The sequence below is a fragment of the Talpa occidentalis genome, unplaced genomic scaffold, assembly GCF_014898055.3.
Source record: "Talpa occidentalis isolate TD23 unplaced genomic scaffold, MPIMG_talOcc4v2.1 talOcc4.11, whole genome shotgun sequence".
In the NCBI taxonomy this organism is placed as follows: Eukaryota; Metazoa; Chordata; class Mammalia; order Eulipotyphla; family Talpidae; genus Talpa; species Talpa occidentalis.
Genome location: NW_023601104.1, coordinates 60,597,840 through 60,620,507, shown reverse-complemented (window position 1 = coordinate 60,620,507; position 22,668 = coordinate 60,597,840). Strand labels below are relative to the sequence as shown.

The window sequence follows — 22,668 nt, the reverse complement described above, 5'->3', positions numbered from 1 at the left end:
CCTGACTCCCAAAATGAAGATTTGTATATTAAATCTTAATCAGATGTAACTGGAAAAGATTACTATATATTTGGACACCTCTTACAAGACTTTTTGTATTAAAGCAGAAGCCTGTTTCTAATCCTTTTATTTGATTGAATATCCTGTTTGAAGAAATATCAAAAATAGAAGACTGTCACCTTTGCTTTTTTAATTGTGAATTTTCACTGCAGTCTTCTATAACTTTTACAGAGTTCATGGTCCCTAATGTCTCCCCACCCTCCATTTTTCCTAGGTGCTGAAAGGGCTGTCATATGAAATTTCTGACCAACGATTAGAGTTTCAGGAAACAGGTACTGTTTGTTATTATTTAAGAGTGACTCAATTTGGGCACTCTGGGTAGATGGTCTACAGATTTTCTTGTGGTGCATACCACAGTCTCCAGCATGAAAAATCCTAGGAACTTGAGGAACCAGCACTTTCCAGAATTTTGGAAGACAAGAGACAGTCAAATATTGAAGAGTCCAGTCCCAGTTATAATCATCGTAAGTACAGAAAGTGTCTGTGCACTGGATCAGCTTCTGATATGCATCCCGGGTCAAGGCTAGACCCATATTGTGCTCAGTGGATTTCCACGTTTTCACATCTACCTTATCAGCAATGCCATAGAAACTGCCACTGGCAGTATAGGACCCCAAGGAGAGAACATCACATTCAGGACACTCTTGCTGTTTTAATTTCCACATCTTTTTTACGACATGGTAAAAGTCTGGGGCTACATAGTGATCCTCCTCCAGGAAAAGAATGAGCCCAGCATAGTCTCGAAGAACTTTGACTCGCTCCCATACAAAATGCAGCTTCCACCACCAATGGTGTTTGGTTTGCGAGAACTTGGCCTCTCTATAATGGCCGAAGGAGTCGGGATACTCAGCATTAATGCAGCCCATCTTCAGAGCTGCTTTCTTCTCCAGGTCTCTGGGGCAATCTCTGGGGTCACTGCCCGGAAACTCGTTGGGGTACAACTGAATGCTGAAAGGAAAGAATACCTGCAGGACCGGACAGAAATCCACCCCAGCGATCAACTGATTGATCTCTGTCGACCAAAAGTCATGGCTAAAGATGACGAGGACGTTATCCACGCCCTGGGCTTTTCGAAGTGAGTCCAGCAGCAATCTGAGGTATTCGGGTCGGTTATGCACCTGGACCACCAGCACCAGCTCCCGGGGCGGCCAGGAGCCGGCCTTCTCCACATTCCTCAGCGTCTGGTCAAAGTTCAGCTGGTAGACCAGGGACCGGTACCGCAGCGTCAGGTTGTCCGCCTCGGGCTGCGGGGCCGCGGGGACGAGCGGGGCGGCTGACTCGTTGGAGACGCGGCGGAGACCCACCGACCCGATGGGATGGTCCCCGCCCCGGCCGCCCGCACCCCGCGCGGGCTCGGCGTCCAGCAGCGGCGGGGCGAGGGCCTCGGTCTTCCTTTGTCGCCCATTGCTGTTCCAGAGGACGAAGCCGCAGGCGGCCACCACGAGCGTCAGGATCAGCACCTTCCGCTTGTAGATACGGAACCTCATGGTCTCCAGGGCCAGGCGCGCGGCAGGCGGCCGCGGAGGGGAGCTAACGGCTTCTGCACGGAAGGGGCGGGCGGGCAGCGGCCGTCGCCTCGGCCTGCAGCAGCAGGAACTGGCCCCGCGGCCGCCCCGCTAACTCATCTCGGACCCCGGGGGTCCTGGGGCCCGAAGGCGCTCAGCTCCCCACCGCCTCGCGCGCTGCACACATCCTCGCCAGCAGCTGCAGGGCGGGCAGCGGCCCCGCCGCTAGGAGCTGCGGTTCGGCGTCGCCGGGGTCCTCTCCATTCCGAAGCGCCGGTCTCGGAAGAAGTCGCGCCGCGGCCCCACCGCACCCGGCTTCGTTACCTGCGCCTCCGGCAGCCCCGCGTCCTCTGCGCGCTCATCCTCCCGCGGGCCCCGGGCCGCAGCTCCCCGGCGTCGCTGCTCGCCCCTCTCGGCCGGCGACCGTCCTGACAACCCGCGACTGGCCCGCCGAGCGCCGCGGCCTCCGGCCCACACCCCTGCGGCCCGCCCCCCGGCGGCTGGTTGGCGCTTCCGGGACGCGGCCGGCGCCGCCCGGCCTTCGTGGCGGGCCGCCTATTGAGCGAAGGGCCTGTCGCTCAGACGCGGCCCGACTTCCGGCCGGGCCCTCCCTTTCCTGTCAGGCGCGAGCGGAGCGAGCTGGGGAGCGTGGACGCCCGGTTGCCAAGTAAGTTCCGAAAGGCCGGGTAACCTTCCTCCCCGCGCCTCGCGTGCCGGACCCCGGCTGGCGGCCTGGGCCCTTGTGGCAAAGGGGGGGCGAGCCCAGCGTCCGTGGCTTGGCGGGGTTCAAGAACTGGCACCTCCCTTCAGGACGGAGGCTCAGGCATGGCGGCTCCTGGGCCGGGAGACACGCGCGCTAAGGACACGTCAGCCTTCAGGGCTGCTGTTGGGCGACGGTCTTCCGTGTGTGTGTTCGGGGGTGGGGGGGGGCGTGCGGCCAGACCGAGGCGGCCCGGGGCGGGCCGTGGCAGTGGCTGCCTCGCCGCTCGCGGAACCTGGCGCGCCCGGAGCTGGAACATGGCGGCACGGTGCGAGGCAGAGTGGAAAAGAAACTGGTCTTGGCCTTCTCTTTCGGGAAGATTAGGAAAACACTACGGTGCTTTTCTTTTTCGGGGGCAGGCCCAGTAAACAAGACTCAAAGGAGCCCACTTTGTACAGGGAACGGACTTGCGAGGCGGCCCCGTGCTGCTGCTCTAGATGTTTTTTGGTGAATCTCATTTTAGAAATGCCCTGTTAATGTAAGCGTTCTAAAAAGGCGTGTACTTGTGTTTAGTCATGAAAACCGAGTCCTTGCTGGATTTATACATACTGACTTGATGGCTGTTAAGTATAAATTACTGTCCTATAAAGAAAGCCCTTTTAACTTTGAGGAAACGTTTAACGTCTGCTACCATTATTTGAAATATTTTACTACAGTTTTCATCGTACTGACAGCTCTTTTGCAAAGATGGTCAATGTCCCTAAAACCCGGAGGACATTCTGCAAGAAGTGTGGAAAGCATCAGCCTCACAAAGTGACGCAGTATAAGAAGGGCAAGGATTCGCTGTATGCCCAGGGAAAGAGGCGCTATGATCGGAAGCAGAGTGGCTATGGTGGGCAGACAAAGCCAATTTTCCGGAAGAAGGCTAAAACCACAAAGAAGATAGTGCTGAGGCTTGAATGTGTGGACCCTAACTGCAGATCCAAAAGAATGCTGGCCATTAAGAGATGCAAGCATTTTGAACTGGGAGGCGATAAGAAGAGAAAGGGTCAAGTAATCCAGTTCTAAGCTTTGGAGTTCTCTTGTTACTTTTCAGAGGAAAATGTTGAAGCTACAGAAAAATTTCCTTTGTGAAATAAATTGTAACATTCTTACTCAGATCTTGTTTTTTTTCCTTAATGTAAATAGAATCACTTATTATGTTTCTAAATTAAGGAAATAAGTTATGCTTTGAATCTAGGTCCTCAAGATAGGAGTCTCACCTCAAACTTTGTAACTACATTATAGAGATAAATTATGGGGAAAATGGATACTTTTTTTTTTCCTGCTCAATTTCAAATACATATGTTGCGAGAATTCATAATTATAATTGATGAGCTCCCTCCCAGATTTGGGTGGGACAGATGATTCTAGTCGGGGAATTAAAAAAAGCTGATTTTGCAAATAAGCCATTAGTAGGAACCACTAGCAGCAGATAGCTACTAGAAGTGCAGTTCCTCCTTCATACTAGCTACATTTAGTGCTCAGCAGCCACCAGTGGCCATCCTACTGGACAACACAACATTTATACCAGTTTTTCTGGACAGACTGTAGACTGTTCTCGATTATAAGGCAGAAGTTAAAAATTCCAACTACAAAAGTTCTGAAGGTAGTGAAAAAACAAGTCCAAAATAGTATAAATTCTGAGAAAGTGAGACTAGAAATTAGCTTTGAAAGGAAAGAAACAATTTGAGTATTAAAGGGAAAATAAACTGGGAAAGGAAGGTTTAAAATGAGAACAGGAAGTTCTGCTTTATGCTGAATTTTAAGTTGGTTAAGATTTACTGGGAGAGGGCCTCCCTGGTGGCACAGCAGGTTGAGCACAGGGCTGTGAAGCTGTCCTGCAGTCTCTGCAGTGCTGGTTTGATTCCCAGCTTGCCAGGGAGATTCCCACATGGATGGCATGGCAGACCTCTCCTGTCTCCCCCACTGCTCCCCTCAGCAGAGCTTTTGGGTCCCTCTGCCTGTTCTGCTCCTGGCTCTGTCTCTGGTGAATCTTCTCACCTTCCACGACTCTGGCCTGTACCCCAGCTCTTGTATGAATAAAAATCTTTAAAAAAAAAAGATTTACTGGGGATGGCTTGTAAATGAGTAGAGGAAGAACACAAAAAGGGCTAGGGTATAGGAGTAATTTGGTTTATAGTTATTCCAACATAGACTAATCTACATTTTTGATGAAAAGGTTTTACTATAATAACATGTAAGAATCAGATGTGCACAAGTTAACTTTCAAATGTGTCACAGGTGGGGCCTCCCCTCGTGGCGCAGCAGTTGAGCGCTGGGCTGCAAGGCGCTGGGCTGTGAGGCTGCCCCAGCCTCTGCAGCGCCGGTTCATTCCCCGGCCGCCGGCAAGGGTCCCACAAAAAAAAAAAAAATAAAATAAAGGTAATCACTTCTTAAACACATTTTATTTTTTTTAAAGATTTATTTATACAAGAACTGGGGTACAGACCGGATGCGTGGGAGGGTGAGAGGATTCACCAGAGACAGTGGGGAACAGAACAGGCAGACTGACGAAATACACTGCTGAAGGGAGCAGTGGGCGCTACAGGAGAGGTCTGCCACACCGTGAGGCACCCTCGCCGGCTGGCTGGGATCAAACCAGCGCTGCAGAGGCCGCAGACAGCTTCACAATGCTGCACTCAACCGCCTGCGCCACCAGGGGAGGCCCTTTAAACACATTTTAATGTAGTGGATTTTTAATAATCATGGGCAATTCCTCAGTAATTGAAGAATCTAAATAGCCCTAAGAGAACTCTCAGTTTTTAAAAACCAAGTGAGGCCCTCCCTGGTGGCGTAAGGGGTTAAGATGCAACCTATGAAGCGCACTGCAGCCACTGCAGCACAAGTTCGATCTCCAGCCAGGGAGCTACCCACATGGCGCAGCTGACCTCTCCTGGTTTGCCCGCTGCTCCCCTCAGCAGTGTATTTCAGTTGATCTTCCTGTTCTGTTTCCCACTCTGTCTTTTGTGAATCCTCTCACCCCCCACAACTCTGGCGTACACCACAGTTCTTGTATGTATAAATAAATAAATCTTTAAAAACCAAGTGAACTACCTTTACAAAGCAGACAAAACCTGGGCTAAAACTCCCTGATCTCAGTTCATGGCACCTCCCCCTGAGGATGATTTATGAGGATTAAACTATATATAAAACCTTGGACAGGGCCTCCCTGGTGGCGCAAGGGGTTAAGCACCGCACTATGAAGCAATCCGCAGCCTCTGCAGCATGAGTTCGATCTCCAGCCAGGGAGCAACCCACATTGTGCAGCAGACTTCTCCTGGCTTGCCAGCTGCTCCCCTCAGCAGTGTATTTAAGTCAATCTGCCTGTTCTGCTCCCCACTCTGTCTCTGGTGAATCCTCTCATCCCCTGCATTTCTGGCCCAGTTCTTGTATGCATAATAAATAAATCTTTAAAACAAAACAAAACAAAACAAAAAAACCTTGGATAAAGTAGGCAGCTTTTAAATTTAAGGCGAGCAGCACCCGATCCAAAATGGCAGGCGGTAGGAGGCAGAAGCTTGAGGAAATCTGCAAATGTACAACGAAAAATTTGCACAACATCCAGGTTAAAGCTAATTCATTGACTTGGCAAGGTATTACTGTTTGACAACCCTCCATATAAAAGAGTCTTCAGAATTGAAATCAACTTTCCAGCAGAGTACCTATTTAAACCACCCCAGATCACATTTGAAACAAAGATATGTCATCCAAACACCAATGAAAAGGGGCAGTTCTGTTTGCTGAAAACTGGAAGCCAGGAACCAAAAGTGACCAAGTTATCCAGCCCTTCCTAGCACTGGTGACTGACCCTCAGCCCCAGCACCTCTTTTCGGGTTGATCTAGCTGAACAGTAAGGATGATTTAAAAAAAAAAAAAAACAACAACTGAGAATTGAATATATAAAGAAAATGGGGAAAAACAACCTGTGGACTAAAATCTGCCGTGATTGATTACATCAGCTGTCAGCAGATACCCCAAGCAGTGTAGGCCAAAAGCAGGACTCTGGAAAATTGACACATCACCTGGTCTGGCATTCGCTTGCGGCAATTATTTTCTACAGGTTCTTAATCACTAAGTGGTCTAGGTAACTAAAGGAAGGATTCAAAATTTAAGATGTTCTAAAAAGTAAGATTTAAGGCATGTTGGCATTATTTTAAGTGAAAAATTAGAATATAGAATTATTTCGTAGGAAGAATTTAACTGAACATTAGTTACCTAAAGAAATACTACTCTGGACCACTCTCTCATCTCTTAGAGGATCCACTCTGGGAAAAAACTTTTTGAGCTCATATATTGAATAAAATTTTAATAAAAATACTCAACATTTAAAACTATGCTTAGTCAGGCAAATTAAAATTTTCAAAAAATGGGCCTCCCTAGTGGCTTAGGGGTTAGGTCTCACTCAGCACTATGAAGTTATCCACAGCCACTGCAGCACGAGTTCTATCCCCTGGCTAGGGAGCTAACCCAAATGGCGCAACAGACCTCTCCTGACTCAACTGCTGCTCCCCTCAGCAGTGTATTTCAGTGGATCTGCCTGTTCTGTTCCCCACTCCATCTTAGATGAATCCTCTCACCCCATACACCTCTGGCCTGTACCCCAGTTCTTGTATGCATAAATAAATCTTAAAAAATAATATGCACCAAACATTTTAGAAAGACAAAAGAAAGTAGTAGTTATCTAAGTTATAAGAAATAGTCTTAATTCAAATCCCCACCCCTGCTTACAAGCTCAAAATAGTTAATAGTGGAGAGGGTTTTTTCCAGTTAATTGACTTTCCTCTCCTTTGTTCCCAGAAACCAGTTATGAGAGTATTGCAATGACAGAGTAAAGGCTGATCTCAAGAGTAATGAGAATAATCAGAATGGAAGGGTTCAGATTCCACTTTTAACAATTTTTTCAAGTTAGTTCCTTTTCTATTCCTTCTGGTCTACTTCAAATTCTCACCATCCTATAGCTGGTGTATTGCCAGCAGTTTTTAAATTTAAAAAAAAAAAAAAATACTAAGTGGCAAAAATAAACATAAAAAGAGCATAACACATAAAAATCCCTAGAGGCTTATTCCCAACACTAAGAATTAAATAATTTAGAAATCACAGTAAAGATAATGTGATTAACATAAAATTTATGAAAGCTGAAGTCTTCCAAAGTAACTCCTTCCTGCTTGCTGAATATAAAATTCTTCATAACGATGTATCTTAGCAGTTTGTTTAAAACATGTACATATTAAGCAAGTATTCACTACAATTTAGTCCATATTTGCTCTCCAAGGTATATTTTCCCGTACACACAATCTCAATTTCTCTAGCTGAAGTGCAAGTTGGTAAGAAAATTCTGATTACAATGATTGGGGTCAGTATCTGTTTAACATTAACATAATCTCACCCCATTCTGAAAACAACATATGTGCAATAAACTCATAAAAAGTTAACTCCACAACAAAATTAATTAGGATTTAATCAAGTAAAGATTTTACAGTCAAATAATTGATGTTAAAAGAACACATTCTTCCCTTTTTTCCAAATTGACATTGTTAAACCATCACTGAATCCAAAAATGATCTATAACTAAATGGAATTTCTTTTTGTGCTATCACTTATTTACTTCAACATATCAGAAGAATTTACATAACAGGCTAGAGAACAGAAGTAAGAGGTAACAGGTGCTTCAGTACCATCCATATTATCTACTAAGACCACAGTGTGAGCAACAGAGTGTAGATTCATGGTGGTAGTCCCTTGAATAAAACTGTTTAGACAGAATCTTCCACAAACACAGGTTTTTGCAGTATCCAAATCTTGGCAAAGATGGAAAGGTATGACATGTGAGCCATACGGTAACCTATTGGAAAAAAAGGTTTAAATTTTTTTTTTTACATTACTAGATTCATATAAGAGGACATGCATTATTTTACACTAAATTATAACCACGGGGAAAAATTCCTTCATTAATTAAATGACAGTATATTGCTTACCTTTCCAACTAGTAAAAATGGGGGAAGTATACTATAAGAGCATGTTATATTGTAAACCTAAGAGGAGCTATACCATTCCTCAAAGTATTTTTTAGCACTGCTACTTTATAGCATAATTTGAATAGAATGGAAGTTATCTTTCCCGAAGTTATATTGTATGGCAACTATATATATTTTATTTATTTATTTTTTAAGATTTTATTTATTTATACAAGAGCTGGGGTACAGGCCAGAGGTGTGGGAGGGTGAAAGGATTCACCAGGGCCAGTGCGGGGAACAGAACAGGCAGACTGACTGAAATACACTGCTGAGGGGAGCAGCGGGCGAGACAGGAGAGGTCTGCCACACTATGTGGGTATCTCCCTGGCCTCCCTGGCCGTACTGCAGAGGCTGCAGACGGCGTCACAGCGCTGCATTCAACCTGCTGCACCACGAGGGAGGCCCTGTAATATCATTTAAATGTGTAGTTCCATCCCTCCCCTCTACCCCAAATATAACCAGGCCCCAGTCACTATCTCCCACAACGTCTTGTCTTTGTTGTTTCTGTAGCCCCTAGTCTATGCTGGTACACAATATGTGCTCAGATCTCTTTCAACAATAAAACCTACTTAAAAAATTAGAGTTTAGAGCTTCTGGTGGCACAGGTGTTAAAGTCTCAGCACTATCAAGCTATCACCAGACACTAAAGCACAAGTTCAATCCCCAGCCAGGGACCTAATCCACATAGCAGGCAGACCTCTCCTGTCTGCCCGCTGCTCCCCTCAGCAGTGTATTTCAGTAGCTCTGTCTGTTGTTCTGGTCCCCACTCTGTCTCTGGTGAATCCTCTCACCCTCCGCATCTCTAGCCTGTACCCCAGTACTTGTATGCATAAATAAATCTTTTTAAAAAGGGGGGGGGCCCTCCCCGGTGGCACAGTGGGTTGAGAGCAGCGCTGTGAAGCTGTCTGCAGCCTCTGTGGCGCAGGTTCAATTCCTGGCTGGCCAGGGAGATACCCACATGGCGCAGCAGACCTCTCCTGTCTGGCCCACTGCTCCCCTCAGCAGTGTTTTCAGTCTGTCTGGCTGTTCTGCTCCAGGCTCTGTCTCTGGTGAATTCTCTCACCCTCCCGCGCCTCTGGCCTATACCCCAGTTCTTGTATAAATAAATAAATCTTTAAAAAAAATAAAAAGAATGTGAGAGCTTTGGAAAAACAAATGTTAAAAAATAAATAATGCCAGGTAACAATCCTACAAAAAATAAATCAAACAATGTAAAGGGATGGGGGGATAAAATTTTAGATAAGATGATCAGGTAAGGCCTTTTCTGGGGTGCCACTTGCACAGAGAATAGAATAAAAGGGCCTGAGACTTTTTAGAAGAAAAGCATTCAGGCAGAGGTAAGGTGTAGCAAGAATGCCACTGTCATAAGGGGTCACTTGTGTACAGCATCATAAGCTATGTTTGAGAGTATGACACCGAGGATGACAAGAATACCACACCATGCTATTAAAGTTACCACTTTTTATGACCATTAAAGTCTTACCTATGATATAATATGGTTCGTGCTGAAGACTCCAACAAAGTTAGTGGCAATTGCAGCTTTATAACTGGAAGGAATTTTGGTTGTTCAAAAGTATTTCCAAAAAGATCCAAGTACTCAAGGGATAAATTTTTAAACTCACTAGGCAAAAATGGAAGCTTATTTCGCGCTGCTGACAAAAGACGCAAGTTTGTCAGTTGTCCTATTTTGAAAGGAAATCTTATCAATTCATTATCATCAAGTTTTAAATCTGTAAGTTCTCGAAGCTGGCAAAACTGCACAGGGAGTGCCTTGATTTTATTCTTGCTGAGATCCAAACTTTGAAGTGACTTCTGGAGTGTAGATTGACACAATGCTACACTAAATGACTCCAAGTGATTGTCATTCAGGTTAAGTACTTGAAGATGGATGAGGTCTCCAATTGTAGCTGGAAGCTTTTTTATATGGTTGTGACTCAAGTCTAATTTCCTAAGATTTTTTAAGCAAAGAATACGCATATCAACTCGAACAAGTTTACAATAAGAAGCCTGAAGATGTTCCAAAGAATATGGGAAGTTCTTGCTTAGAGGATAGTCCTTTTTGGATGTGATAGCCATTTTAGTTTTAAATTTATCAAATTCTGAAGTCTTCACGGGCGTGGGGATTGAAAGTCGTGCCTCAACATCAGAGCCTTTATGAGCCAGTTGCAAGGCTGAAAGGAAACCCTTTAAACTGCTGGAATTGGCCTGGAAAAATAAGTTGTACAACTATAAATTCTACTTTAGATAACACATGCATGCTAATTCATCCCACAAATTCTATAGATTTATATATGCAAATGATACAATCATTTATTGAAAATGGCCATAAAAATAAGTTTTCAGTATTCTATTTTGACTAAATTTCAATATAGATACAAAAAAACTAAAAAAGTTTGTGGTCTCCCTGGTGGCACAAGGGGTTAAGCACCACACTACGAAGCAATCCGCAGCCTCTGCAGTATGAATTCGATCTCTGGCAGGCCAGGGAGGTACCCACGTGGCACAGCAGACCTCTCCTGTCTTACCCACTGCTCCCCTCAGCAGTGTATTTCAGTCAGTCTGCCTGTTCTGCTCCCCACTCTGGCTCTGGTGAATCCTTTCACCCCTGCCCCTGCACCTCTGGCCTGTACCCTAGTTCTTATATACATAAATAAAGCTTTAAAAAAAATGCAAACCATGTCAAGAGACACATTCTAAATAAAACTGTTCAAAGGATGAATCATAAGATATTAAGATAAAATCGGAAAGCATGAAAAAAATTCCTCTTAAGATTTGGATTTAAGATGAACTGATTCAAATCTCCAATCTCTGAGATAAGCTGAAAAATGCTGTGCACTGCAAAATGCCCTGGAATGCCATTCACAAATCTAGAAATTGTGAGAAGCACTGGTTTGGTCAAAAAGCAACAAAGTACTAGAAAACATCCAAAGCAAGAGATTGCTTCCAGCTGGTCAGAGAAATCACTAATAATGTGGTTATAACTGTTACTAATAATAATTACTGATAAGTTATCAATAAAAATCCTAATATTTGTAGGACACATTAGAAGTCTCAAAATTTACATGTGGAGGAGGACTAGTGAACTTTTAGCAAGTTTGGTAAACTAAGTATGTGATTCCATTTGGTTGGAATATGGGAGTTTTGTAAAGGATTGAAAAATACGGTATAGGGGTAGATTATAGATGAGCTCCATGTCAAGGTAAGGAGGATGGGATGATAAGGCTATGAGAAGTCACTGAAGAATTTCATGACAAGAGTTAAAAATTCTTTTGGCAGCAGTATACACAATAAAGTAAAACAAGGAAAGTCGGGATCTAGGTGTGGAGAAGTAGATTTAGTAGAGAGTTCTGGCCTGCAAAGTTATACACAAGCAGGAATGAATTGTGGAATGGCAGAGAACAGGGAGAGGAGAGGGCTTTAATTCTGGGGGGAAATAAGTGACAAAGGAGTGACTGAGTAAACCAAAGGTCAACCAGGGTAGTACACTGGTCACAGATACCAAAAAAGCAAAGTTTTACTAAGAAAAAAATAAAGGGCTTCAGTATCAAATTCTAAGTGTTCAGAAAGGCTCAGAAGTAATGGCAACAGCACTGACAAAGAAGCTGTGCCCCTAGTGCAGTGTTTTGAATGAATCAGTGAAAATAAAGGTCAAAAGACACAGCAAGAAGGCGGAAGTAATGTATTTAGCCTGTCTTTCCAGAAACTTGTCTATCTTGTTTTTTAATTGGTAAGTCTGCAACCATAAAAGAACTTGAATAGCAAGGCCAATTCTGAGTAAGAAAAAAGGAGAGAAAAGGAGGCATCACATTAAATGACTTCAAACTATACTATAAAGCAACAGTACTAAAAATAATATGGTACTGGTATAAAAACAGACACAAGGATCAATGGAACAGAATTGATGGCCCAGAAATAAATCCCCATACATATCAATACTCAGTTTGTGATAAAGCAGCCATGACAATATAGTGGGGAAAGGAGAGCCTCTTAAATAAATGGTGCTAATAAAACTAGAAGATGATATTTTAAAAAAGAATGAAGCTAGGGCCTCCCCGGTGGCGCAGCAGTTGAGCGCTGGGTTGCGAAGCTGCCCGCAGCCTCTGCAGTGCCAGTTCGATCCCCGGCTGCTCCCCGGCCACCAGAAGAGGGTCCCACATGGCGCGCAGACCTCTCCTGCCGCCCGCTGCTCCCCTCAGCAGTGTACTTCGGTCCTTCTGCCTGCTCTGCTCCCCGCTCTGGCTCTGGTGAATTCTCTCACCCTCCCGTGCTTCTGACTGTACCCAGTGCTTGTATAAATAAATAAATAAATCTTTAAAAAAAAAAAAAAAGAAGCTAAATCACTTTCTAACTCCATGCACCCAAATAAATCCCAAATGGATTAAAGATCTACATATAAGACCAGAAAAAATAAAATATATAGAAGAAAACATCAGTGATATATTTCATGATATTGATGATAAAGATATTTTTGGAAACTTGATACTTACAGCAAAGGAAATAAAAGGAAATACAAACAAACTTAGATTTGTAACCTGTGATTTAGCTGATCAAATGTAGATCTGTACCACTTGCCTTATACAGGTTTAGTCTGTGAGCAATCTAAGATTCCATCTTGGGCACAGACGCAAAGCCAGTTTTTCTTTCCACTCTGAGCACCTAAATAGGGGTGACTGCCCTTTTGGAAGCCATACAAGCATGAAGCATCACTGCTTCAAACACTGGCAAGCATCCATCCCTCAGGCTCTGTGGGATATCAGGATGCTCAAATAGTCTTTTCTCTAAAGAAAGTACAGTCAAAGTACACCCTAACCGTTAATTTCATACCATACCTTACTTAAACAGATATCCACAGGAGGTTTCTTTAACCGAACAGTAGCTTTCCCCTCATCCATAAATTTGGTGAAGAACTGCTCGATGTTCTCCTTCAGCTGTTTAAAGTTCATGGGGGGGGGGGGGAAGAAAGGACAAACCAAACATTATTACTAAACAATACTTATTACAATGTGCCAGCAAGCTAGCCAGGCTTTGGTTTGGCTTATAGTCTTTAAAACTGGGTGTTTTGATATTATTACCCTCTCTGTCTAGTAACTCTTTCCTCCTCACCAGTGTTTGGAGAAAAAAGTTACTTGCCTTTTTAACTTCAGTCTATTAATCTGGGGTAGGCACGCTTCCCAGTTGTAAACTCCATAAAAGCAGGAATCCTGTCTCCTTGGTTCACTATTGTATCCCCAGAGCTAGAACAGTCACTGATATATTAAATATCAGAAAAACTTTGAAGACTGATATTCAACAACTAAATTGAGAAACAACTATATACCAGTTACTATGATAGGAGCCTTTAGACAACAGCAGTGAATAAGAATGGCAGGGTAATTACATTTCTAAAATTGCCAATCTGATGAAAGACAATTATTAAAGAAGTAATCAAAAGCATAGTGAATATGAAGACAAGGGAATTATAGGCTGCTGTAAGACCTTATGTTGCAAAGGAGTCTTATCTAATTTGAGGGTATGAAGGAGATCTTTAAGGTGAGAGCTGAAGGATTAGGTAACAGTGAAGATAATGAGGAAAGAAAGGGGATAGAGAGGGACAAGGTATGCAAAGCCTCACAGCAAGAGAGAGCTTAGCAGCTGTAAGGAACTGAAATAAATTCAGTATGGCTCGAAGGTCCTGGGGGAAGTCAGAAGTAAGTAGAGATTAGATGGTGAAAGATTTTTGTAAACCATTTTTAAAAACCTGGATTTTATCCTAAGAACAATGAAATACACTTTAAGCTGGGAACATGGTTAGATCTACATTTTGACAAGATCCTTTTACCCCTGTGTAAAGAACAAACTTTGGGAGAGAGGAAAACATTTGGGGAAAGGAGAACCAGATGGAGTAAAGACAAAGGTAGAGGGGTAGAGGTAGAGATCCTTGAAGAGACTAGCCAGGCAAGCGATAGTGGTGGTCCAGATTACAGCTGGGATGGAAGGTGGTATGAAAATGTGAAGATATCCAGGAGGTAGAACTGAAAGGATTCAATAATGTATTAGATTTGAGGAGGCAAAGGCTTTAAGTTTTCTTGATGAGGCAGAACGCTATGAGCTGCTCAACCTAATGAGCTGCAGAAGACTGCCAGAAAAGCCAGTTTAGGGTGACAAGGAAAATGTTTTTTCAGATATTTGGAGTTTGAAACGCGGCAACACATCCAAGTGAAGATTTCCAGCAGATTCAACCCAGAAGTTAAGGGAGAGATCTGGCTAAGAATACAGATTTGGAGGTCAGTCAGATGGAGGATGGCTATCTGACCTTAAGAAAGATCCCTAAGGTACTTCCATGCTTTATACTAATACTTATCTTCAAGATCCAGGACTAACACCACCACGATCTAACAAACGTTTACTTAGAACTATCAAACTTCTGGGGCCTCCCTGGTGGGGCAAGGGGTTAAGACACGACCTATGGAGCTATCCACAGCCACTGCACCACGAGTTCGAGCTGGCCAGGGAGCTGCCCACATGGCACAGCCGACCTCTCCTGACTCGCCCACTGCTCCCCTCAGCAGTGTATTTCAGTCAATACACCTGTTCTACCCCCACTCTGTCTCTGGTGAGTCCTCTCACCGCCCGCCCCCCCCACCTCTGGCCTGTACCCCAGTTCTTGTATGCATAAATAAATAAATCGTTTTTAAAAAAAAAACGATCAAATTTGAGGCACCACCTCTTCCAGAAAACTTTCTCAAGCTTGAGTAATCACAACTAATCTCATTTTTTTTTTTTCATCTCATTTTTGATACTATACTACTTTGCTTCTAAACTGATTGTAGTATTCATCACAGCCCATCTTAGAGTGAAAGGAGTTTCTCCCTTTCTAGTCTCAGGAGAGTGACCAAATCAAGTTCACGTCCCACAGTATCTAGCACTACACCCTGCACACAATAAGTCTTCAACTAGCGATTAAGTTTTTGGTTAATATTCCTCCCAGCAACTGACTACTGGTGCTGCAGATGTGTTAGGGGACAGCTAGTTACAGACTTCAAAGAAAAGCAGTACTAAGCAAGGCAACAGAGAGAGGCTTTGGGGACGGCAATCAGGAACCGGGGCCGGGGTGGTGATGTGACTTAGGGGCCGGGCGTTCAGGAACCGTCAACATGCACCCAATTTCGGGAGCGGCGGGGCCCCGGGCGGCTGGGGGACCGTTTACCTCTGGGCTCGGGGGGAAAAGCGCCCGCTGAGCCCGCACCAGCCTACTCGGCTGCACTCACCTCATAGCTGGTCCCGCGCCTGTCCTTCAGGGTGGCGATGAGCAGGCAGGCGGGGCGCGGGCCGCCCCGCTCGCCCCCCGCCCGGGCCCGCGCCCGACTGTCGGGCGTCTGCTGGCAGACGCTCAGCACGGCCCGGACGCCCTTACCCCGGTTCCTCAGGCCCAAGCACGGCAAGTGCCGACTGACCACCTCGACCTCGCAGTGCAGCTTCATGGCGCCAGAACCAGGGGCCGGCGGCCCCGCCCGCCTTGGAATCTCCCGGCTTCCCGCTTCCCGCCTCCCGCCGCGCCGCGGGGTCCTGGCGCGGGCTGTCCGCGGACCCGCCTGCGCGCTCGGCGGCCCCCCCACCCCCCTTTCTCAGCGCGAGGCGCTGCGGGCCCGGGGGCCGGGCGGGGCTGTGCTCCCCTGCGGGACCGAGCCCCTCTGTGGCTGCCGGGCGGCGGGGCGCGTCGCCGGCCGCCCGGGAACAGGCGATCGGCGGGGGCGCGACGGCGCTGGGGTCCGCGTTAGCCCCGCAGTCCCGTTTCGACGTGGACCCCCGCGCGCCCGGCTCGCGTCGGGGCCGAGTTTCCCGACGAAGGGCGGGTGCCCCTGTCTCACAGGGGGAGTCTTTTCCCTGAACGTAGCGTCGGCATTTGGAACCGACCATTTCCCTGACGCCAGCCCGGGCGCGGCGTTTCCCGGCGCTGAAGCGACGGGGTTTTGTTTTGGTGGCTCCGCGCGCTCCGATGGCAGCACCTACCGCGCGGGACTGGAGCCCGATCCGGCGTGACTTTGTTACGGAGCAACCCCGATATAAAACGGGTTGCCTAGCTTTAGGACATCCTTTCCCCCTAACAATTTGACTTGGCAATTCCTGTTGAACAATTTTCTCTTTGCAACCGCTAATGGGCTCACGGAGCGACTGATTCAGCTGCATGCGAGACTTGGAAAGACCCCCATGTGCCCCTGGAAGGAACTCGTTCCATTTGTTAAAGACGGCCGCGTGGGGCCAGGGAGACTCGGGAGGCACCTTTGAAAGTGGCTGTCATTCTTAGGGTCATTGTCTTGTCTCCTTAAATTGTGTGCTCTGGGCTCCTCCTTCATCTTACCCTGGTGTATGGAGGCCAAATAGTTAGAAGTGCTCTCAGATCTTAGTGGAAACAAAAAGAAAATAACTTATCTAACTTTTTTTTATTTGAACCTTGCGTTTACAGACCAGTAATAACGTTGAACTGAGCTCCAAAGCCTCCTGGAAACTGAAAACACAGAAAGAAGTGATTACGCAGAGGTAGGACACCTAAAAGAAACTGAATCCTGGCCTTGGACTCCTATTATAAATAGTCTTTTCTAAATGGTTTGGATAGATGAATGGACTCATTCTGTCCTTTGACTTTGGTACTTGCTTCTTAAATTATTTAGTCCTCTTTGTCTCCAAAAGGGTGTAGAATTCAAGGGATGTCAAATCCATGGGACTGGTTTACAAAATGATGATCTTGGGTCTCCAAACAAGGGAGGTCTTGATGTTATTCTTATCCTCCTAATGATGTATTGTTTGTTCAAACTCGGTGTCAAGCATTCAATAACTGCAGGTAAAATAATGATAATATTACAGGTGTTTCAGCCTTTCCCCAAACTCAGAGACCTGAACCTCTGTCTCTGTCTTTTCTCTGTCTCTGTCTTTCTCTTAGGCTGAGATAGCTTTTCACTCCACACCTGTCGGTAGGGGATATACCCATTGTGGTGGAAGTAGCTACAGGAGAATGAGACTGTAGTTCCTTTACCTACTTAAGAAATAAGCAGGATGAAAGATTGCTCAGGGTAAATGAGACAGGAAGGGTCCCAGGACAAAGAGGAACTGGACTCATTGTTTTTAATGGACTGGTAAGCACAAGGATAAATGAATCTGACTTAGGTCCAGACACCTACTGCCATAAGTTTCCTTGGTCAATATTGTCTTTTTTTTACTATAGAAGACTGACCACTGGGGCCCCCCTGGTGGTGCACAGGTTACAGTCACAGGGCTATCAAGCTATCACAGCCACTGCAGCATGAGTTCTATCTCTGGCAGGGAGCTAACCCACATGGCACAGAGACCTGTCCTGTCACACCCACTGCTCCCCTCAACAGTGTATTTCAATAGATCCTCCTGTTCTGCTCTCCACTCTGTCTCTGGTGAATCCTCTCACCTCCCATACTTCTGGCCTACACCCCAGTTCTTCTATGCATAAATAAATAAAACCCAGTGCATGTATAAACAAAAAACAAACAAACAAACAAACAAATAAATAAAAAACATGCCTCTACCAAAAAAAAAGAAACTAAAAAATGTGAGTGTGACATTTAAAAAAAAATGTTTAAAATAAAAAAAAAGACTGAATTATATATGAGAATCTTGGTACTATTTATGGAATAGATCTAGAATCATTGTAATCTATTAAAAATTATGGTGATATGGATACCAGCTAGGAAAGGTCTGAGAAGATAAGTGGGCAAATGTTAGATTAACTCTTGAGAGGCATATGAATTTTGGAAACTATGTATCATGACTGATCTAGCCACCCTTAATGGAAACATTTATAATAACTAAGAGTTGGAAACAACCTAAGTGCCCATGGACAGATAACTGGATAAAGAAGGTGTGAAATGGAATACTTCTTGGCTCTGTCTCTGTGTGTGTGTGTGTCTGTGTGTGTGTGTGTGTGTATGATGGAATTCTGCCATTTGCAACAACATGGATAGAAGGAAGTATGGTTAGTAAAATTGTTATAGGGCAACCCCAATGTGAAATGGGTTGGCTTGAATATGGGTCCTCACCCGCACGCTTAAAAGGGACTTATAATGAGACTCAACTGCAGGCACACACAAAAAAGGTTAATAAAGAGTTTATTTACAAAAAGGGGAAATGAAGAGAGGAATAAACTCAGGGAGAAGGGGTGTGTGTGTGTGTGTGTGTGTGTGTGTGTGTGTGTGTGTGAGAGAGAGAGAGAGAGAGAGAGAGAGAGATAGGAGAGAGAAAGAGATTGGTAAATGCATCCTGCCAGTTCTACTGAGCTGGGACCCCAATCGCCTGTGGGGAAAAAAAACAAAACAAGCATCCCCTCCCCTGGGGCCTGCATGTCTGGTTATATACCAAGCCTGGCTGCTTAACTCCACCCTCAGTTCCCAGCAATTCTCCCTTCAGTGGTGATGACATGATGAGATTTGTAGTCCTTGGTGCCTTGGATCTCTTTGGTCTGGGGTGGGAGTGGAGTCCATAAAACCTGTGTTTGTGGAGTTCATTCATGACATCCTTTCCCTCCAACAAAATGAGTAAAATGGAAAAAGACAAACATGATATGACTTCACTTATATGTGGCATGAAGATATTTGGAACATCCTGGGAACCATCCCCCTCAATTCCTCTCCTTCTCAGGTCTAGCAGGCAAGAGACCAAAACCATTTGCATCAGCTTTAAGTCAGAACAGGCTCTGTCCTGTTCTGGGAAGCAGTCAAGAATTTGGTGACTTTGGGTAAACCAACCTTTCTGGAGGGACTCACCAGGAAGTAATGACGGAGGAGCATGATAAAAAAAATTTGAGGAATGGATACCTTGCCTTTGTGTCTCCACAGTGCATTCCTTAGACAGCAGGAAAGTGATTAAACTCCAGCGTTTGCCTTCTTCTGCACATAGATAGCATTGGCATTTCTTTAGGTCAAGAGAGCTTAGGAAATAAAAAAATCTAAACCTATGGTGAAAACCAGAAAGCCCAGTGAGGAATAATTAGATTTTTGAGGTCAAATTCATTTTCTTCTGCATGTATGCTACTCTGTATCAAGTTATATAAAATAAGCTCAAATTTGTCATGATCAAAACAGTTCTTACAGAGTAAAATTTGTCAGATTGCTTCCTGGGTTGGAATGTTCACTTTATCTAAATAAACTGGTTTTTTTTTCCCTAATAAACTCTTTGTTTAACTATCATTCGGACTTTTATTTCAGTCAGCAGTGGCACATAAAGAACCAAACAAATGACCTAAAAATAAAAAAATAAGTTTTAGGGCCTCCCTGGTGGCGCAAGGGGTTAAGTCTGAGCACTATGAAGCAATCTGCAGCCACTGCAGCACAAATTCCATTCCCAGCCTGGGAGCAACCCACATGGTGCAGCAGACCTCTCTTGACTCGCCTGCTGCTCCCCTCAGCAGTGTTTTCCCTCTGTCTGCCTGTTGTCTGCTCCCGCTCTGTCTCTGGTGAATTCTCTCACCCTCCTGCATCTCTGGTCTGTACCCCAGCTCTAGTATACATAAATAAATAAATCTTTTTTTAAAAAAAAAGATTCTACTTTTGGGAGAGGCTGAAACTGTAATTAGGTATTAAAACTGAAACTGAAACTATAAGGTATTAAATATAGGTGGGGGCCTAGCAAGAAGGACTCCCTTTTTGAGTCTTTTTCTATTTTTAAGAAGACTAAGATCAAATGAGTGACGTGGATCAATAGGGTAAAAGGTGGGTCAAGTGTAACGGAAAAATTTGGACTTTAAATGGTATATATATATATATATATATATATATATATATGATACAGCAATATCTCTCCTGCCTGTGAAAAAGACACTCTCTAAGTTTAACAAACCTCAATTTATATGTTTGGCTAACATCTTGCTTTTTCCTTACATTCTGAGGACAAAGGGTCTTACTGCAAAGAAACTTCAAAACAAAGTCATGGACAGAACCTTACAAAGAAAACGAAAGAACTGCTGACCACCGTGCAGTGAGGAAAACAAGCTGATATCAACCAATTCAGCAGATGCTTATAAGAATAGTCACAGTGACCCTAACCTATTACTGGGCAGGGAGAGGGGTACCCCTGAACCCCCAAACCTGCCTGCTCTAAATAGGTTCTCACATCCCCTGTATTAAGATAAAACATGTAGACCTTTAATGGAAAGGAACTTGAATACAATTAGTGTGTAATACAGAAAAGACAAAGAATATAGTTTCCAAATCAAGCACCCAAGGTTACCCATCCCCTCATGGATAAAAGTCCACCCAAGCAGGATTGGCACAAAGAAAGGCCGGAAAACCTGCCACAAGTCTAAAGCACCTTCCGTCAGGGACCCATGGGAAAGGGTCAGAAACAGCCAGACAAGTCTGGGAAGAAAAGAGCAAAATCAAGATAAAAGCTGTCATTGTCACCTCCCCCTGGGTCTCTCACCCACATCTGTTTCACCCAGTCCAAGACCAAGAAGCAAGTGCAGCTTCTTCACATGTCTCCTTGTTCTAGGTGCCTCTTCCAGATCTCCTGGCTCTTATTCCTGCTTCCTTCCTTCCCCAGTCTTCTGGCTCTCCACTCTCCTCTCCAGTTTCTTCTGTACCTGCTCAGCTCCACCCTCCTTTGGGTGGGGCAGGGAAGCTGGAACCTCCCCTTTTCCTGGGGACTACCTTACTAGAAAACCACTCCCCTCTTTCATGCCCTTATAACTAGTTAAAGGCCCCTCCAATGCTAGTAAGCGCGACAGTAGTCTTTCAGACTCTAGCCTGCTATGCTCCTCATTTGTCAACAAATGAAATTACTTTCCTCTCCTCAAAACTCTGTTCTTTGGTGAAGGGGAACTGAGACAGGCAATTCTTATATCATATACAAAGGTTGATTTGTAATGGACACGTGTAAATTGTGTAATGTTACGATGCAGCATTACTTAAAAAAAAAAAAGATACAAATTCCAGGAAAATGGGAGAAACAACACTGGCCCCCCTCTACAGTAAAGCTTTAAAATAAAATACAATTTCAGTCTTATTAACCACTAGATCTTTTGTGCATCCTCCACTGTAGTTGCAAAAGGTTGTTCGCCTTACCCAAGTCTTTTCAACTCCATTTTGTGGGCTCAAGCTTTTTTCTCTCAATTGACCTTTCCTTTCATCAAGTCTTGCCTACAGAAATAACAGTGTTCAATGTCTACCTCAAAGGTCCCTCAAATGTAACTGAAGATGGCATGAATTTATACTTTGCTTCTTCAGTACTTCATGAATACATTCATCATTGAATACAGAACAGTTCTATTCACTTAGTTGTTTATAGAATATAGAATCTGAAAAGTTGAAACTAGAAGGCAGGGGTCTGAAATCATCCTGTTTCCCTCACTACATTTGCAAGTTTTTTGAGGGCAGGAACCTTGCCATATTTGGTTTTTAAATTTCAGCTTCACCTCCTTCCTTTATCATGTAACAAAGTGCCTGGTTTAATGATGGGAAGGGATACACCATTCAAATACTGAAATGACAGTCTTGTTAGAGGCCCTGACCCAAAAACAGTGGATCCTTTGCCTCTAGGGAAAGAATTCACCAGTGAGCACTAGGAATAGTTGAACTAAGCAAGGTTGTATTAGACTTATGCAAGAGGGAACCAGTGCAGGAAAGGAGAATTAACTTGACTTCATGAGGGAATTAGAGGAGATATTTATAGGGGAGGGGAGGAGGAGAGCAGCTGCATAGCTTATTCTGGGTTGGGCTATGCCCAACATGGGTCACATTGCAACTTTGCAGTGTGAGTTCTCAGCTGTCTCTGTCCAGAAAATTGTGAGATAACCTTTAGTCAGATCTAGTGCTTTTTGTCTAGCATGGCACGTGTGGCCAGTGCAGTGGGCCAAATTGTTTGGACTCTAGTCCATGATTTTGTCCACCTATTCAAAGAGAACTTGGGCCAACTCATCCTACCAGCTCAGTTTCTTTTAGGCTGTTACAGTTTGAAGAAGTGTTATATTTCACTTGCAAAATGAGATCATGAGTAAAAATTTCTGGGATTATCGCACAAAGTTTTGTATTTTATAGGTCTAGCTTAATGATTTGATTTTCGAAGTAAGTATAGTTTTAGGTTTACCTAGAGTCATTATAAATGACCACGTGAACTTTAAGCCATCGCTCAGATTAGACTGCCTTTGGCTTTCGCTAGTTGTTTCCTCACCATGCCATCTAATCAAAGCAGCACATATTGCACTTATATATCGTTTCTCATTTTAAATTCAACCAACGAAATTTAAATATCAAGCACACTAAGGGTCAGAACCTTGCATTATTTTTCTGGAACGGTGTAGGTATAGTGGTTGGAGGTGCGTAATCAATTGAAAAAAAACTTTGAAAATGTA

General features: G+C 44.5%; 3 protein-coding genes across 5 annotated transcripts; 1 reads left to right on the top strand and 2 right to left on the bottom strand.

Annotated features, from left to right (window-relative positions):
- Positions 1-110: 110 nt before the first annotated feature.
- MGAT2 (alpha-1,6-mannosyl-glycoprotein 2-beta-N-acetylglucosaminyltransferase) lies at positions 111-2,009 on the bottom strand. Its single transcript, XM_037503281.1, has one exon. The coding sequence runs from the start codon at positions 1,545-1,547 to the stop codon at positions 204-206; it is 1,344 nt and encodes a 447-aa protein (XP_037359178.1). The 5' UTR covers positions 1,548-2,009; the 3' UTR covers positions 111-203.
- A 143-nt stretch (positions 2,010-2,152) lies between these two features.
- Positions 2,153-3,440, top strand: RPL36AL (ribosomal protein L36a like). Its single transcript, XM_037501964.2, has 2 exons — positions 2,153-2,232; positions 2,982-3,440. The coding sequence occupies exon 2, from the start codon at positions 3,013-3,015 to the stop codon at positions 3,331-3,333; it is 321 nt and encodes a 106-aa protein (XP_037357861.1). The 5' UTR covers positions 2,153-2,232; positions 2,982-3,012; the 3' UTR covers positions 3,334-3,440.
- Positions 3,441-4,423: 983 nt separating this feature from the next.
- LRR1 (leucine rich repeat protein 1) lies at positions 4,424-15,816 on the bottom strand. 3 transcript variants are annotated; one of them, XM_037503278.2, is made up of 4 exons: positions 15,569-15,816; positions 13,151-13,249; positions 9,805-10,526; positions 4,424-8,149 (listed from the first exon to the last, which is right to left on the bottom strand). In XM_037503278.2, the coding sequence occupies exons 1-4, from the start codon at positions 15,779-15,781 to the stop codon at positions 7,909-7,911; spliced, it is 1,275 nt and encodes a 424-aa protein (XP_037359175.1). In that variant the 5' UTR covers positions 15,782-15,816; the 3' UTR covers positions 4,424-7,908. The 3 variants fall into 3 exon arrangements, with proteins under 3 accessions (XP_037359175.1, XP_037359176.1, XP_037359177.1); XM_037503279.2 differs by lacking the exon at positions 13,151-13,249; XM_037503280.2 differs by lacking the exon at positions 9,805-10,526 and having other exon boundaries at positions 7,952-8,149.
- Between the last annotated feature and the right edge of the window lie 6,852 nt (positions 15,817-22,668).